The sequence below is a fragment of the Lepisma saccharinum genome, chromosome 1, assembly GCF_977018435.1.
Source record: "Lepisma saccharinum chromosome 1, izLepSacc3.1, whole genome shotgun sequence".
Classification (NCBI taxonomy): domain Eukaryota; kingdom Metazoa; phylum Arthropoda; class Insecta; order Zygentoma; family Lepismatidae; genus Lepisma; species Lepisma saccharinum.
In genome coordinates, this window is record NC_139229.1 from 177,031,379 (window position 1) to 177,045,487 (window position 14,109).

General features: G+C 34.5%; 1 protein-coding gene across 2 annotated transcripts in view; it reads right to left on the minus strand.

Moving 5' to 3' along the window:
- Positions 1 to 2,343: 2,343 nt before the first annotated feature.
- Positions 2,344 to 14,109, minus strand: part of LOC146004450 (WD repeat-containing protein 76-like) — a 52,919-nt gene continuing 41,153 nt past the window's right edge. The window contains exons 9-13 of one of the 2 annotated variants that reach the window (XM_083143312.1): positions 11,918 to 12,056; positions 9,423 to 9,613; positions 8,506 to 8,624; positions 7,023 to 7,175; positions 2,344 to 2,687 (exon numbers count right to left, since the gene is read on the minus strand). In XM_083143312.1, coding sequence (XP_082999438.1) covers positions 7,029 to 7,175; positions 8,506 to 8,624; positions 9,423 to 9,613; positions 11,918 to 12,056 — 596 coding nt within the window. In that variant the 3' untranslated portion in view covers positions 2,344 to 2,687; positions 7,023 to 7,028. Of the gene's footprint in view, positions 2,688 to 2,954; positions 5,607 to 7,022; positions 7,176 to 8,505; positions 8,625 to 9,422; positions 9,614 to 11,917; positions 12,057 to 14,109 lie in introns of those variants that run through there. The other variant, XM_083143307.1, reaches the window with a different exon arrangement.

Consider the following 14,109-nt stretch of genomic DNA (forward strand, 5'->3'; position numbering starts at 1 on the left):
CTGTGTTTGAGATTTCTTTCTGTGGGGACATCTCAAAAGCAAAGTGTACAGCACACATCCTGCAATCATCGCTGAACTGAAACAGAAGATTGAAGAAGAAATCACTGGCATTCTTTGAGACATGATACACCGAGCATTGCAGTTTCCACAGCAGACTATCAGAATGTGTATGCCAAGATGGAACACATCTTTCCGATTTCATCTTTAAGAAGTAAAGTGACATGTAACTGGCATAGTTAATACATTTCAATCATGCATACTCTGTACATGCATTTCCATGCATTAAATGTATTTTTTCCTGTGCATTTACGTCAATTGAAATATTCTCGTTTTCCTGCACCACCCTGCATTTAATATTCCACATTCTTTAGTTGGTTTGCATTAGTTAGTAGTGGAAGTTAAATGTTACAAATTCTAGTACATATTGGACAATTTAATGTTTGTTATATTTGTGTTTTTGTAATTGAATTGAGGTCCTGCACAATGGCCTTGTGGTTTAAGAATCAGGCTGTGGGACACACGCTGGTTCGAGTCTCCTGGGGGAAGAGTAACAACTTTTCTCCTGAGGTGAAACTTTTCTCTCCATAGCAGAACACTGCACACCAGACCTGTAGGTAACAGACAAACAGGTTCACAAGAAATGCTCAAAATGTCTGCCATGTGCACAGAGACATGCAGCAACCTGCCGTTGCATATACTCCTGGATGCGCTTGTGAATCCCTGGAGAATTCCGTATCGTATCGCATCCATCCATAATACGGACACGAAGACTCGCAGCATCGTGCACCGATGTTGCATACACAAGAGCCTTTAAATGTCCCCACAAATAAAAGTCGAGTGGGTTGAGGTCTGGGGAGCGTGGATGCCACGTAATGGGTCCACCTACCATGGAAATGTCGATGCAGAAACAGACTAACATTCACACAGGTAAAGTGTCCCGTAAGAACGCTTTGTATGTCCGTCTGTTAAGCCTGGGTGGGGGGTGGGGGGTGGGAGCACATTGGGCCCCACCAAGCAATCACCCACAATGCCAGCCCACACATTGATGGCGAACCGGTGTTGATGACATGATTGTGGAAATTTAGAATCTGGTAACGTTGGATGGAGGCCTCATCGGAAAACAGCACAATTTCACTAAAGTCAGGGTTTGCACATTGCTGGCGAAACCATCCACAGAACACTACTCATGCGGGTAAATCGGCTGCTGACAGTGCCTGCATGCGTTGTAAACGGTACGGGTACAACCGGTTCGTCACGCAACACTCTCCAGATAGTCATGTGGTCCACATTACATCTGGCTGCTAATTGTCGTGCTGACACTTGGTTTGCCTTCAACGGCATGCAGAATCGCCTCATCTGGTTGTGGTGTCCTCGTTCTTCTCGGCCTCCCCCTGTCACGTATGGCAGGTGTGAATATTCCTTGTTACCTCAGACGACGATGTATTGCCCGAAACATTCTCCTGTCTGGGCACTGTTGTTCTGGATATCTCTCGCGGTACAAACGCTGAGCGCGACTACTATTGCCGCCTGCTAACCCATACATGAAATGGGCATCGGCCAATTCTGCATTTGAATACCTGTACATTTGACTGTACCTGCACCCACATCCGTGATGAACACACAACAACTGACAGTACTTCCTCGATGCTGGTCCGGCAGGCATTGACGTAATTCGCATGGCAAGCTCACTACGTCTTCCTGTGCGCACGGGATGCCACTTGCGGTAAACCACTGAACTGACACATTGTACCTTCCCCTCTGCCATACATTCATCCGGGAGGGGGCAGGGGGGTTCACCAGAACGTCTACTACATTACATGCGGACTGCGTGTTCTGGTATGGTATGTTGTGTGATGTAGTAGCATATGAACTGTAATGTGTCAATAAAGCATTTCCTGACTACGATGTGTTTCTCGAACCCCTTTCCCCCATTTCACCCGGGGTCAATGCCAATGTCTCCCACCATGTTTCCTGCCAGTTCAGATGTGGGGTATGTAGCATCTGACAGCTTTTTCGACATTCCATACTACACCACTTTCGCCTCATACACAGTGTGCAGCATTTTCGAAAATGCACTCTAACGCGTCAATGACGCATTTCCGAACCGATGTTCATATAACATTATTTCATCATCTCCATGTGAGGAATATGTTCCCCAAGTATTGACATATATTTATGTTACACCCTCTATAGTATGCAAGATATCAGTTTTACATAATAGTTACAATAATGCTGAAATAATTGTATAACTGTCATTATTATATTTGCCAAAAAACATAAAAAAATATTTTCTTACAAAAGTAACTTTTATTGTATTCTTAAAATTTTACATTTCACTGCTGATGTACTTTATATTATAAATATACTGCAAAAATATACCCTAACTATTTATTAGCCTCTCACTTTTTAAATTTGAATATAAGTTTTCCATTGAAAATATACAATAAAAATCTACCAGAATATATTCACAATTTCACATCAAATAATCATTTAATCACAAAATCCATTATCTCCTCATAATATTGTTGCAAAAATCACGAAAATAATGCATTTTGCATAATTTCCAGGATATAGACACTCCACGAAAGTGTCTTGTGGCAGTTTTGAAGGAATCCCAATTCCAAGTTTCCAGATTTTCCTCAATTTTACGTTTTCCTGCATTTCAAGGTGTTTTTCAGTTTGGCCACCTGAAAAATGTAAAAACGAGGTTCCACTGTATAGGCATACAAATATGTTTATGCATACAAATATGTTTATCAGTAAAATTACAGATTCAATGTGTATATCTATTGCTTTTAATTTATTGGAATACTGTTATTACTTTAAACCAATACATAATATTGTACAATACATATAATTCATATACCATACGCTGGATTTGTAAAATATACTGCTGGACAATGAAAACCGGACACTTTAATATTTGACATCTGAATTGCAATAACAGCTCGCAGGTATATTACAGAATGTTCGGCAGATCATGTAGTACCATATGCACCATTCATAGGCTCGGACTTTGTTTATGCATTCGTACTTAATTCAGTTTCTGCAACATTTAGTTAGCCCTTGTACCAGAGCTTTTATCGACCCATTGCGTTATCACAAAAAATGCAAGTGTCCGGTTTTTTTTGTCCAGCAGTATAAAACTAATTTATTTTTCTAAGTCTGAACTCATTGCAGTCACCTCCTTACACACATTAAGTGAAAACCATTCATGTTCTTCATGAAATGTTTGATTTCACATTGGTTACTGGCTAAATTTCAGTCAATCCTTATTTTAAAATAAAAAAATGTAAATTTCAATGGTATCCTTCCAATGGAATATTTATATCTTAACATTTAAAAATACTCTAAACTACAGTCAACACTCGATTCTACGATCACGGAAATAGTGCCTCACTTGAACTAACAACCCTTTTCCTGGGAACTGAAATATTTATTTAAGAAGTTGAAAATTCGAAGGAAATCGAGGAAAGAATGCATTTGTTGCACTTATTACGGCCCTTGCATTGAGAAAAATTTGAAAAATGCACACCATGGAGATTTTTCCAAGTGTTTATAGCAGATATTAATGTACTGTACACCATGTAAACACATGCTGCTTCACACTGTTCTAAGCTTATGCATGGCATCATTTAAGGTCTTGGACTACATTTATTCGACTAGTATTACTTGCCACAGTGCAATGTTAGGCCGATGCATGGTCCCATTTTTTTTAATCAGTGGTCATAACTGCACTTGTGGGGTATCATTGTATCATATGGATGTCCACTGTTAAAATAGTAAAGTTTTATTTACAAAGAACTTACAACTTTCCAGCATGCATAAAATGATTACTTAATATAATACATAATTTTGCCACAAGAGCCGTTCAAAAACAGCCTAACCACAATTTTAATCAACATTGGTCCAAATCCCAAAAACGACCTCTTTGAAATAACGATCTTTTCCATGAAACCAAGAAAGGTGGAATTGAGAGTTAACTATACATTAAATTTTTAGTGTATGAGTATTGTTATCAGTTGGAATAGACCTCGGACTTATATCTCACTTTATTTTTTTTTATTTTTGTTTATCATCTCTTTGATCACTACAGTTGGCATAACAAGTATGTGACTACAAATAATTTGTTTCTGGCTACGTTCATTTCTATACTGACTATAGACAGTTACACAAAACATATATCCTGGACACTTCAACAATGGCTTGATTTTCAGTAATGCATCCATCAGAGGAAAACTGAATGAATATGTTCTTTCTGCTTACGCACCCCCCCCCCCCCCAATAAAGGTAAAGAAATAAAACATTTACATGTATTTACATGAATGCATTTGTACACCCTCAAAATACAAATAAAAAATACAGTACAGACATGTTAAAGCTTAATGAAAGGTACTACATGTCATTATCACACAAGAGGTAAAATTAACAGAACTTTTCTTCTTCAAAATACTCAAAACTGTATATATTTTACATATGTGTACAAACTTAAGGCAAGTTTTTGTGCATTGATTTGTGTAAATGATCTACATAATTTTTCCACTAATCTAAATTCTACATCATATGTACAAGATACATTTTGTAAAAAATACAATGCAGAATGCAGAAACATTTGACCCCAAGCATAAACATCAAATTAGTCAAGCTATCAAGGAAAATCTAGAATTCATTACAGAATCCTATGGAATTATTGGATCATTTACTAATGATATAGATTTTCTGTATGATTAAACATGAAATAAAGAGCCAAGTTAGTTCTATGATAAAGCAGTAATGAATATACACACTGGCATTACACAAGCTCCCCCTCTACTGTGTGAAATATTAAAAAAAGAGAGGATTGTGGGTAATGCTAAGAAAACATATAGTTTTCAATTTTTGCAAAGGTATCTGTGATTCAGAACAAATGGTCTGAACATGCCATTCACATTTACAATTATAATAAATTTACTAGTGTTGGGAAGCAATGAATTTGTATTGTAGCATTTATTTTGACAAAAATTACAACACACACCTTACTTTAGTACTTTGAATTTTTGGAGCTGAAAATGTGTTGAAGTTGTGACTACACATGGCACAAAATACCAATTGTTTTACAACAGATCAAAATTGACACACTGCATAGACCATAAAGTTACATCACTAAAGAAAAGTAAGGACAAAATGAATAAATAAATAAATAAAAATAATACAAAAAGACAATCCTTCAGTCATGTAAATTTGACCATATGTATTGGAGAACTTTGAAGGTGAAATTCATTTAAAAACAATATAAATGTGCACATTACTCAGACCTGTTAAACACCACTGTCCTATTTCATCTAGTTTTTTGAGTATTGTACAAGTGCATTGAGAACCATAAATTGGTTAGCACAATCCATCTGGAGCTCAAGCGCTTTGTAAACTGTTCTATTTTCGAATGTAAATTGCTTGGAATCCATAAAAAAGGCATCAATACAAGAGATTTTGTTCTACCACAAAACTAGCTTTGGCCTTTGTTACATCACAATACTTCACTGTTAGCTTGATTGGTAATTAAGAAAGGGGGGAAATTGAGTCATTATAGTGGAATAAGCATTCCTCATTGAGCCAATACAAAGAACTATCTGCAACAAAAGAAAATAAATACTAGATTACATTTCATGTAAAGACAACTGCCTGAAGCATACAAACTATATTGGTATATTATGTAATTTTTCTGACACACTGGTGATTTTCTTTTCAGATTTACAGTGTTTTATAAAGCATTTTTTTAAACACACTTAAAATAAAACATGCATAAAATTCAAGACACTTTAAAATTAACATGGATTGTAATAAAAAATTAGGGTTACAATAAAATTTGTTGATGATTACAAATAAACAATATAATTAAGATTAAGATGTTCATCACGGTTTAGCACACATAGAATAAGTACTATTTTAGAAACTTAATTGTAAAAAACAGCTGTAATACCATGACATTGCTCTAACTGAGCTACGAAGCCAGGCCAATCTTTGACTTATTTTAAACCCAATAATACTGGAACCAGATATCTAATATCTAGAGGCACATATTTTTGGTAAATAAAAAACAAAATTTCGGTGCAAAAACAGAGTCTATTTCGGGTTCAAAAGCAGTAAATAAAATAAAATTTCGCTGTTATAGCAGTGAAAAAGCAGTATATATAAAATGACATTTTGGTTTTAAAATTGTAAACATAATTCTAAATTTCATTTAGAAACTGCAATTATTACACAAAATAAATATATCCCTTCTAATAGCACATTTATGTAGTTACCAGAATATTAACTTTATTCCTGGGTAAAGGGGTTCACTTTTGCTTCTCAAATATTTACAGCAGAATTAATTAATTTTCCGTGAATTGCATAACTCACAGGATAATTCAAACTTCAGAAAGCGTTTTGTTGGTAAATCTCGCACCTTTCAGAAACATTAATAATTTACATTACAATGTGTTACACGAAATATGCATCCTCTACATAACTAGTAGGGATGGGACCGATTAATCAGTACTCTATCGGTATTGGCCAATATAGGCATATCGGTGTATCGGTAAAATTACCGATTATTTTACCTATCCGATATATCGATAAATATCTTATAATTAAGTTTAATAAGTTAGTTTAATAATATTAGAAATCACAAAATATATAACAGAAACATCTATCTGCAACAAAGTTAGCAAATTAGCATTTGTTATATTTAGCATCACTTTTGCTCTTGGCTGATCATGCGCTTCCAGCAGCCATCAAACCTGGGATCTCCCATCACCATTATGACATTGGGGAGGCTCAAGGAGGACGAGTGATGAATGATGATCAGATGAAACTGATAAGACACTCACAAATAAGACCCATGCCTAGGCTGGAATATGAACCCAGAAATCTTGGTGGAGTAACCACTTAATGTGTTGGGCCACTGAGCCAGAAGGTTAGGAAATCAAGACATAATTGTTTGATTGAATTAATATCAATGTTTGTAGCACTATTGGTTTGAAAAAAAAGAAGAAAAAACTTACTTTGGCTTACTTGAAGACATGCACTCTGCCGCTGCTATTTCCACCCACAACAACTGGCAATGTCGGATGAAAATGAACAATGGAGCAAACAGATGACAAATCTTCTCCATCCAACTTGTGTATCATTTGGCCATGGATTCCAAAAATTTCAATCTGATATTAAAGACAACACAAATTATATAAAATGTCTCTAAGCATACAATTCATTAAATGCATTTCTATCTATGCAATTTCTTTTGCTAAGGTAAATAAACATTCATTTACATACATTTTTAAAAGAGGTGAATATATTATTCAGATTATGATACAGTGAAACCTCAATTTTGAGTTTTTCAGTGGACCAAGCTGAAAAACTTAAAATGGGGGAAAATGTAAAAATTGAGGAAAATTTTATAACATTTTGCTATGTTGGGACCATCAAGAACGAATGTATAATGCACGAAAATGTTAAATCCGGAAACTTAAAATCAGGGTTCCACTGCATACACATTAGGAATTGGACAGATAAATCACTACTCTATCAGTATGAGCTGATGTAGGCATATCAGTTTACCGGTAAAGTAACACAAAATTTTACAGATCCAACATATCTATAAATACTGCAATATTGTGCCATTTTATTATTAGTTATATTAGGGATGGGGCAAATTAATTGGTACTCTACTGGTATTGGCCGAAATAGGCATATCGGTAAAAAAAATTGTTACTTTTTTATGAATTATCTCCATGCTCTAGTTTTAAAAAAAGTAAACAGCTAAATATGCAACTTCTTTTGAGTTGCCGTCACCTGGAAACATGCATTTATTACGGAGGTCAATGAACCATTCAGGTTCTTCAATGATTTTTTTGAATTTTATATCGGATTGGTAGAATATCAGTTATCGGTATTGATAAATTTTACATTGGGGTCATTCCATGCCAACTCAACCAAGGTGTGAAACTTGATATCTCAGATATTTGTAAGCTTTGGTGCAGTGGTAGTACCAGTCAAGTTAACGAAAAAGCCAAATTAGTGTCTCAAATAACATGCATTCAAACATGGCACTTGCTAGGTCACCTAGTGCATTTTCCCTCCTATTTACATTACATTTATGTATTTATGAACAAAAGTAATACAGAAACATTGTGAACACTGTAGGGAACAATGTCATTTATTTTCATTTTTCTATAAATAAATGTTCAAGGGGTCCCCAGTTCGATATCCGGTGGAGGTACAAGTGGTTCGGATCCCACTTTAAACTGTAGGTCCAGTCCCGATTAGCCGTACTGTGCATAAAGTGGACATAAAACACCAAATCAATCTATAAATAATTTTCAGTTGAAAAATCGTAAAAATAGAGGTGGTGGGCCTGACAGCCCTCCACCTCAACCCCCTTGGGTAAGTTAGGGTTAATATCAATGAATGTTTAATTTTCAAGAATTCATAGATATTCTGTTCAGTAGACTAACCCCGATTCTTAAAAAATAAAAATTTAACCCTCACCTGTCTTGGTCTTTCCATGCTTCCCACAACAAAGGTATCCTCCCTGTGAGGGTGCCACATTGCTTTGAATGTTGTTAGCCATCGACCTGTGAAGTTATTGTGTATGATGTTTGCCACCACTGGAAAAAAAAAGTATATATGACCAAGGCACACTTAAGTTCAAAGATAAATCAGTGTGAAGTGCTTGTATAATTTGTACATGTATAAATACAATGAAAAGAGATCTAGTTTAAAATGTAAAGAATTAAAAAGTTGTTTCAATAAAATGACTGTTTGTGGCTAAATCACTGTGCAGATTGCAAAAAAAGAACAAGATGAACAAAAATCTAGATCGAAGACATGTTTTTCTTTTTGCAGGGTGATAATGTCTAGCAGTCATAAGTGTAATACTTAAGGCTGGTAACACTTTGAAAAAGTCACACCACTGTGTGAGGTGCATTTTCATACCATATTTTGTCACGAAATGAACTGCCAAATGAGAAATAGACTCAAACACGAAATTTTGAGTTTATTTACCGACACGACACTTTCTGAAATCGGAATTATCCTGTAGTTATGCAAATCACGGAAAATTGATTAATTCTGCTGTAAATATTTGAGAAGCAAAAAAAAAGGACTCTTTTTACACAGGAATATATACTTATTCTGATAACTATATAAATGTGCTATTAGATGATTTATTTTTTTTCTTTTTAATAAGTGTAGTTTTGAAATCAAATTTTGTGTTCTATTCACTATTTTAACACCAAAATGTCAATTTTTATATCACTTTTGATCCCAGTTTGTGTACTGGAATCTTGAGTGGCTCTAACAATAGTCATATATTTTTATAAAGAAGGTTTATTGTCTTGATCATGCTGACTACACATGTGAATACAAGATTACAATTACAAAGAAATACAAGAAGTCAAACTTACCATTTGGGTTCTTTACAGCCAAATTGGATGTATCATACAGTCGAAGTCGATGGTCCATGCAAGTTGTTAAAACGTAACTTCCGGAAATTGGCGAAAATAATGCACTAGACATGCTTTTCTTATGGGGCATAGTGCTCACACTCTTAGGATTTCTCTTATTGAAATACCTCTGGTCCCAAATATCTACTAACCTACAAAGAATGGAGTATGTTAACATTTTTTTAACATCAGCAATTACTTACATCCATTTGCAATAACATAACATGGGAATTACATACACTGTAACTTTAAAATGTAACTAACTGCAGTGGAACCTCAGTGTTACGTTTTCAAGACACTAATGTGAAAATCTTAATACAAGGTGGAAAAATTCTGACATGTTGATTTCTTGGGACAATGAAAAGTAATTGCATATCTTTAGTGGATGGAACCTTGCATGCTTGGAAAGCCTCAGAGGACAGAATCTTTTCAAACTTGTGGCAAAGTACAAAAAAAATTGAATCTCGAGAACTAATTGTCACAAAGAGATGAAAACAGTTTTGTTTCCTTTCTTAAAGATAGGGATTTTGGCGAAGGCAGAATTTGTACATTGTATAAAATGAGTGTTACATTAAGAAGAAAATTTCAATTTAAAAAAATGGTATACCTGTACCCTCTCAATAGACCGAAGTGACTGAAAAAAGTAGTATGTAGCAGTGGTACATTCCTACAACCATGGCAAGTTTCGTTCAGACTAATACTTCTTATATTAGCTAAAAAAATTAACAACATTGTGTAAAGCAACAGTGTTGCAATCTTTCTGGAATTTCGCTTTTTTCATTGGCCCTATGGACACTTGATGGACTAAATTTGGAGGGAAGCACAACAAAGAACACACTACAGCATATGTAATTCCCATGCCCCAACTTTGCAAAAAAAAAAAAAAAAAAACGGAAATTACGGCATTTGGAAATTTTGCATAAATTTCTGCCCCCCTTTGCTACCCCTCTCCTCCCCACCCCAGAGAAACTTAATTGTCATACGTTACTTAAAATGTTGCTTTTTTACTCATTCCTACATGTATGTAGAATTTAAATTTTTCAAATGCAAAGTTTAGAAGATTTATATAAATTTATCCCATAATATTATGGGGTAATAAAGGGATAGAAAGGACTTTTTGAAATGTCGCTTGTTAATATTAGTAACAATGGATGTATTGATTTGTAATTCAAGTATGTCATACCTTCGTATGTATACTAAAGAATGAAAAAGATAGAACTAAAATATTGTGTAGTTTTCAAGAAATGATGCATTAATAGCTGCTGCATACTGCTGGTTTACAGGTCAACCAACCATTCATCGTCAACAGTAATACCTGCGGTGGTCGGACATTCGACCATCCGCCTCTCAAGGGTAATGTAGGAAAATGTACAATCCAAGAACATAAAAAACGGGATTCCACTACAGTTGCATTTTCATCCTGAAATAATGCTCACACAACCTGCTAGCAGAGTTATACCAATTGAAACAATTCCATACTCTCTTCATTGTGCATACTCCTAGCAGTTGGCGTGAACATACTTATTTCATCACGACCTACATTTCGGGCAAGGATTACTCCCTCCCTCACAACAATGTGAAATCGAAGATGACAGTATTTTAAACTTTTAATTTTCATGCCATTCTTACCTTCTTTTTTTTTATTTTGCAAGACTGTGTATTTATAAATTAATCAATCAAAATATTTTGCATTTATTGTTGATAATCTTTCTCTTGTAAATGAAAAGAGAAATACAAATAGTATCAATTATTTAAGTTAAATAAGTCAACTGTTATTCTGTCATGTGAAAAAGGTCAAAATAATGTACAATACTATCTTCCTTCAATTCAATTTTTTAACACAGTTTTCATGCAGTTTGCCATTTCCAGAAATGTAGGATTTCACACATCTCTAAGGAACACTTGGGTTCCAGAATAGGATGGACAAGGATTGGAGGCTAAATCTGAACTAATACTTTTGAATACCCATACAGATCAGACATACAGTAACATTTTCAAAATACACTCAGAAGTACAGTTAAACCTCGATAAGCCGGACTTCGCTTAATCCGGACAGGAAAAAAAAAAGCAGAATGCAAGATTTTAAATGTGGCTAGTAGGCAAATGGAATCGCGAATGTACGTACTGCATTGTACGTACAGTATTGCTTTACATTTTACTGTGCTGTATAGTGTATTTAGGCCTATGCCTTTTAAATACACAATAATAAATGGGTTTTGTTGCTATAAACGAAGTTTTAATGCACTTTCTACTGTTCTTTTAGGTTATTTAAGTTAATCCAGTCAACTTATCCCCCCCATTTGTCTGGATTAACAAGGTTTTACTGTATACACTAACAAGTGCAATGCTCATTATACACTTACAACAATAGGATTTTTTTTTTTTTTGCTGAGGGAGGAAATTTGTCCTATAAATTCCACAAAGAATCCCACACAACATTAGTTCATGACACTCACCCCAAACCTGAGGCCGTTAAGAAATACTGCTCCTGCAATGGGTGGTGACAAACTGTTCTCACAGACCGTGGATAGCAATAGAATACACCTTCCAGTTTCTTTGGGCTTCTAGTATCCACTCTCAAAACTCTCCCAGTTCCTAGACAAATGTTTAAACAGATAATTGCACAATTAAAATCATCTTACTAGGTTCAGTATTTACCCATATTATTATACAATACAAATTATAATCAAACATTGACTATAATTCAAGAAAAGGCCAGGTTGAGTATCAGGTCCCTCTCACAACAATGTACAATTCTCCAAATGTTACCTGACCTCCCTGGAAGATTTCTAAGTCCAGAAATCGTTAATTTGGCAACATAGCTCTTGTGCAGCAGCAGAGAGTAGCCAACTTTACTACAGGTCCCTCTACCAGACAACAAACCCTTTGGTGAAAGATTTACATTCTTGTTTATAACATGAAGTCAAAAACTATATTAAACCAACATATTAATAGAAAAAAATGAAAGCATAAGTATGAGAAATAATTTTAGAGAATACTTGCCATTCGGTGTGTTAAAATTGGAATCAGACAAACTGTTGCGAGATTGGAAACACTGTACTCGCTAGTGGCACACCTGGAGGAAATCGCTCTCAAGTTCGAACACAAAATGGCATAATTACAAAGTGTTTATGAATATCAAATATAACACTTTGCAAAGTACTGTGCAATGAGCTAAAATTAATAATTCTCGCAATTTGCAGCAAAAATCTGTTCCGTCACATAGAAAAGTGGTAGCTTGCGTGACCATCAACACATTTCGAGTCTTGCCTTGTAATCAAGCGGTCCCAGGTTCGATACCCGGTTGAGGCACAATTGGTTCAGATCCCACTTTAAACTATAGGTCCAGTCCCGATTAGCCTTACTGTGCATTAAGTGAACTTAAAACAACAAATTAACCAAGGTTTCAAGTCATTTGCTACAAGCGATGTTGTACAGTATCGGTAAAGTACTCGCATCTCATATCTGTTTTTCTTTCAATAGGAATTAAGGGTTGCGGGTTCAAATCTGAAACTCTCGTTGTAAGTCGTTCAAATACATCAAGTATGGAGTTTAGTAATTAAGTTGAATAATTTTGTTTCAAAATGTTCACAAAAATTAATTTGGTGTGGAATTCGACAAATGTTTCCAGCAGCTCAATATATTTGCTTTTTAATTCTGGCACTTAAGTATACTTTTCAGAGATAAAATTTATTTCAAAGCACTAACTTTACACTCAATCTAGGCATGCTACATGTAAAAAGTCTGCAATTATTTTGAAACTAATTTATATAACATATCTTTGATTATTATTACCATTCACTCTGTATCAATATCATCATAATATTGATATAAAAGCCATTTGGCAAGAAAAATTTAGCTTTCTTATTACTTCTATAAAAAGAAATTACATACATTTTTCTTTATGGCAATTAGAAATTAAACTTTGTTATCTTCCTACATGTGGTTTATCTTCTCAATTTCAAATAAAATTATAAATCCTGTAAAAAGAGATCAAGAAATTAACTAATTTCCACCACAGTAAAACATTCAGAAACAATAAAGAAAAATGTTAGAAAAATACTCAAGTCCAGAGCCATCTATTGTTCACCATAGCAAACATATCCCAACATAGTAGCAATTTTTTTTAAAAAACCTATTTTATTTCAAATTATTCAATAATACGTTATTATCAGACAATATTGTCAAAAAAACTATTCAAATTTGTTAATATAAAACTTTGTAGAAATTATGTCCACTTGTATTCGATTCTGGAAAGAAAAAATATCAATAAAGAAAGAATGAGGTAAAAAAATTATTATGAGCACGACTGAGAAAAAAGTTGGTGGAAGCTGAAATCAAAAATTTGTAAGTATCTTATTTCTTTATCCCAGGTTGTGTTTTACCGAAGCAAAGTGACGTGTATTATTGTTGTATTACGGCTAAAGTGCTTAAAAACGTCGTAAATAAGATTATGAGACTTAGAAGGGATAAATGACATAAGATAAATTGCATGTGCAAGACTTATACTGAACAAAGAACTAGGCAGGTGAGTTCAGTGCAAGTGTATAAAAGGAAAATCACAACAAAATGGAGAAGAAACTAGATAAAATAATGGCATTGATAATGGACACAAAAGTTAGTCTAGAAAGAAGTTTAGATCAAAAGG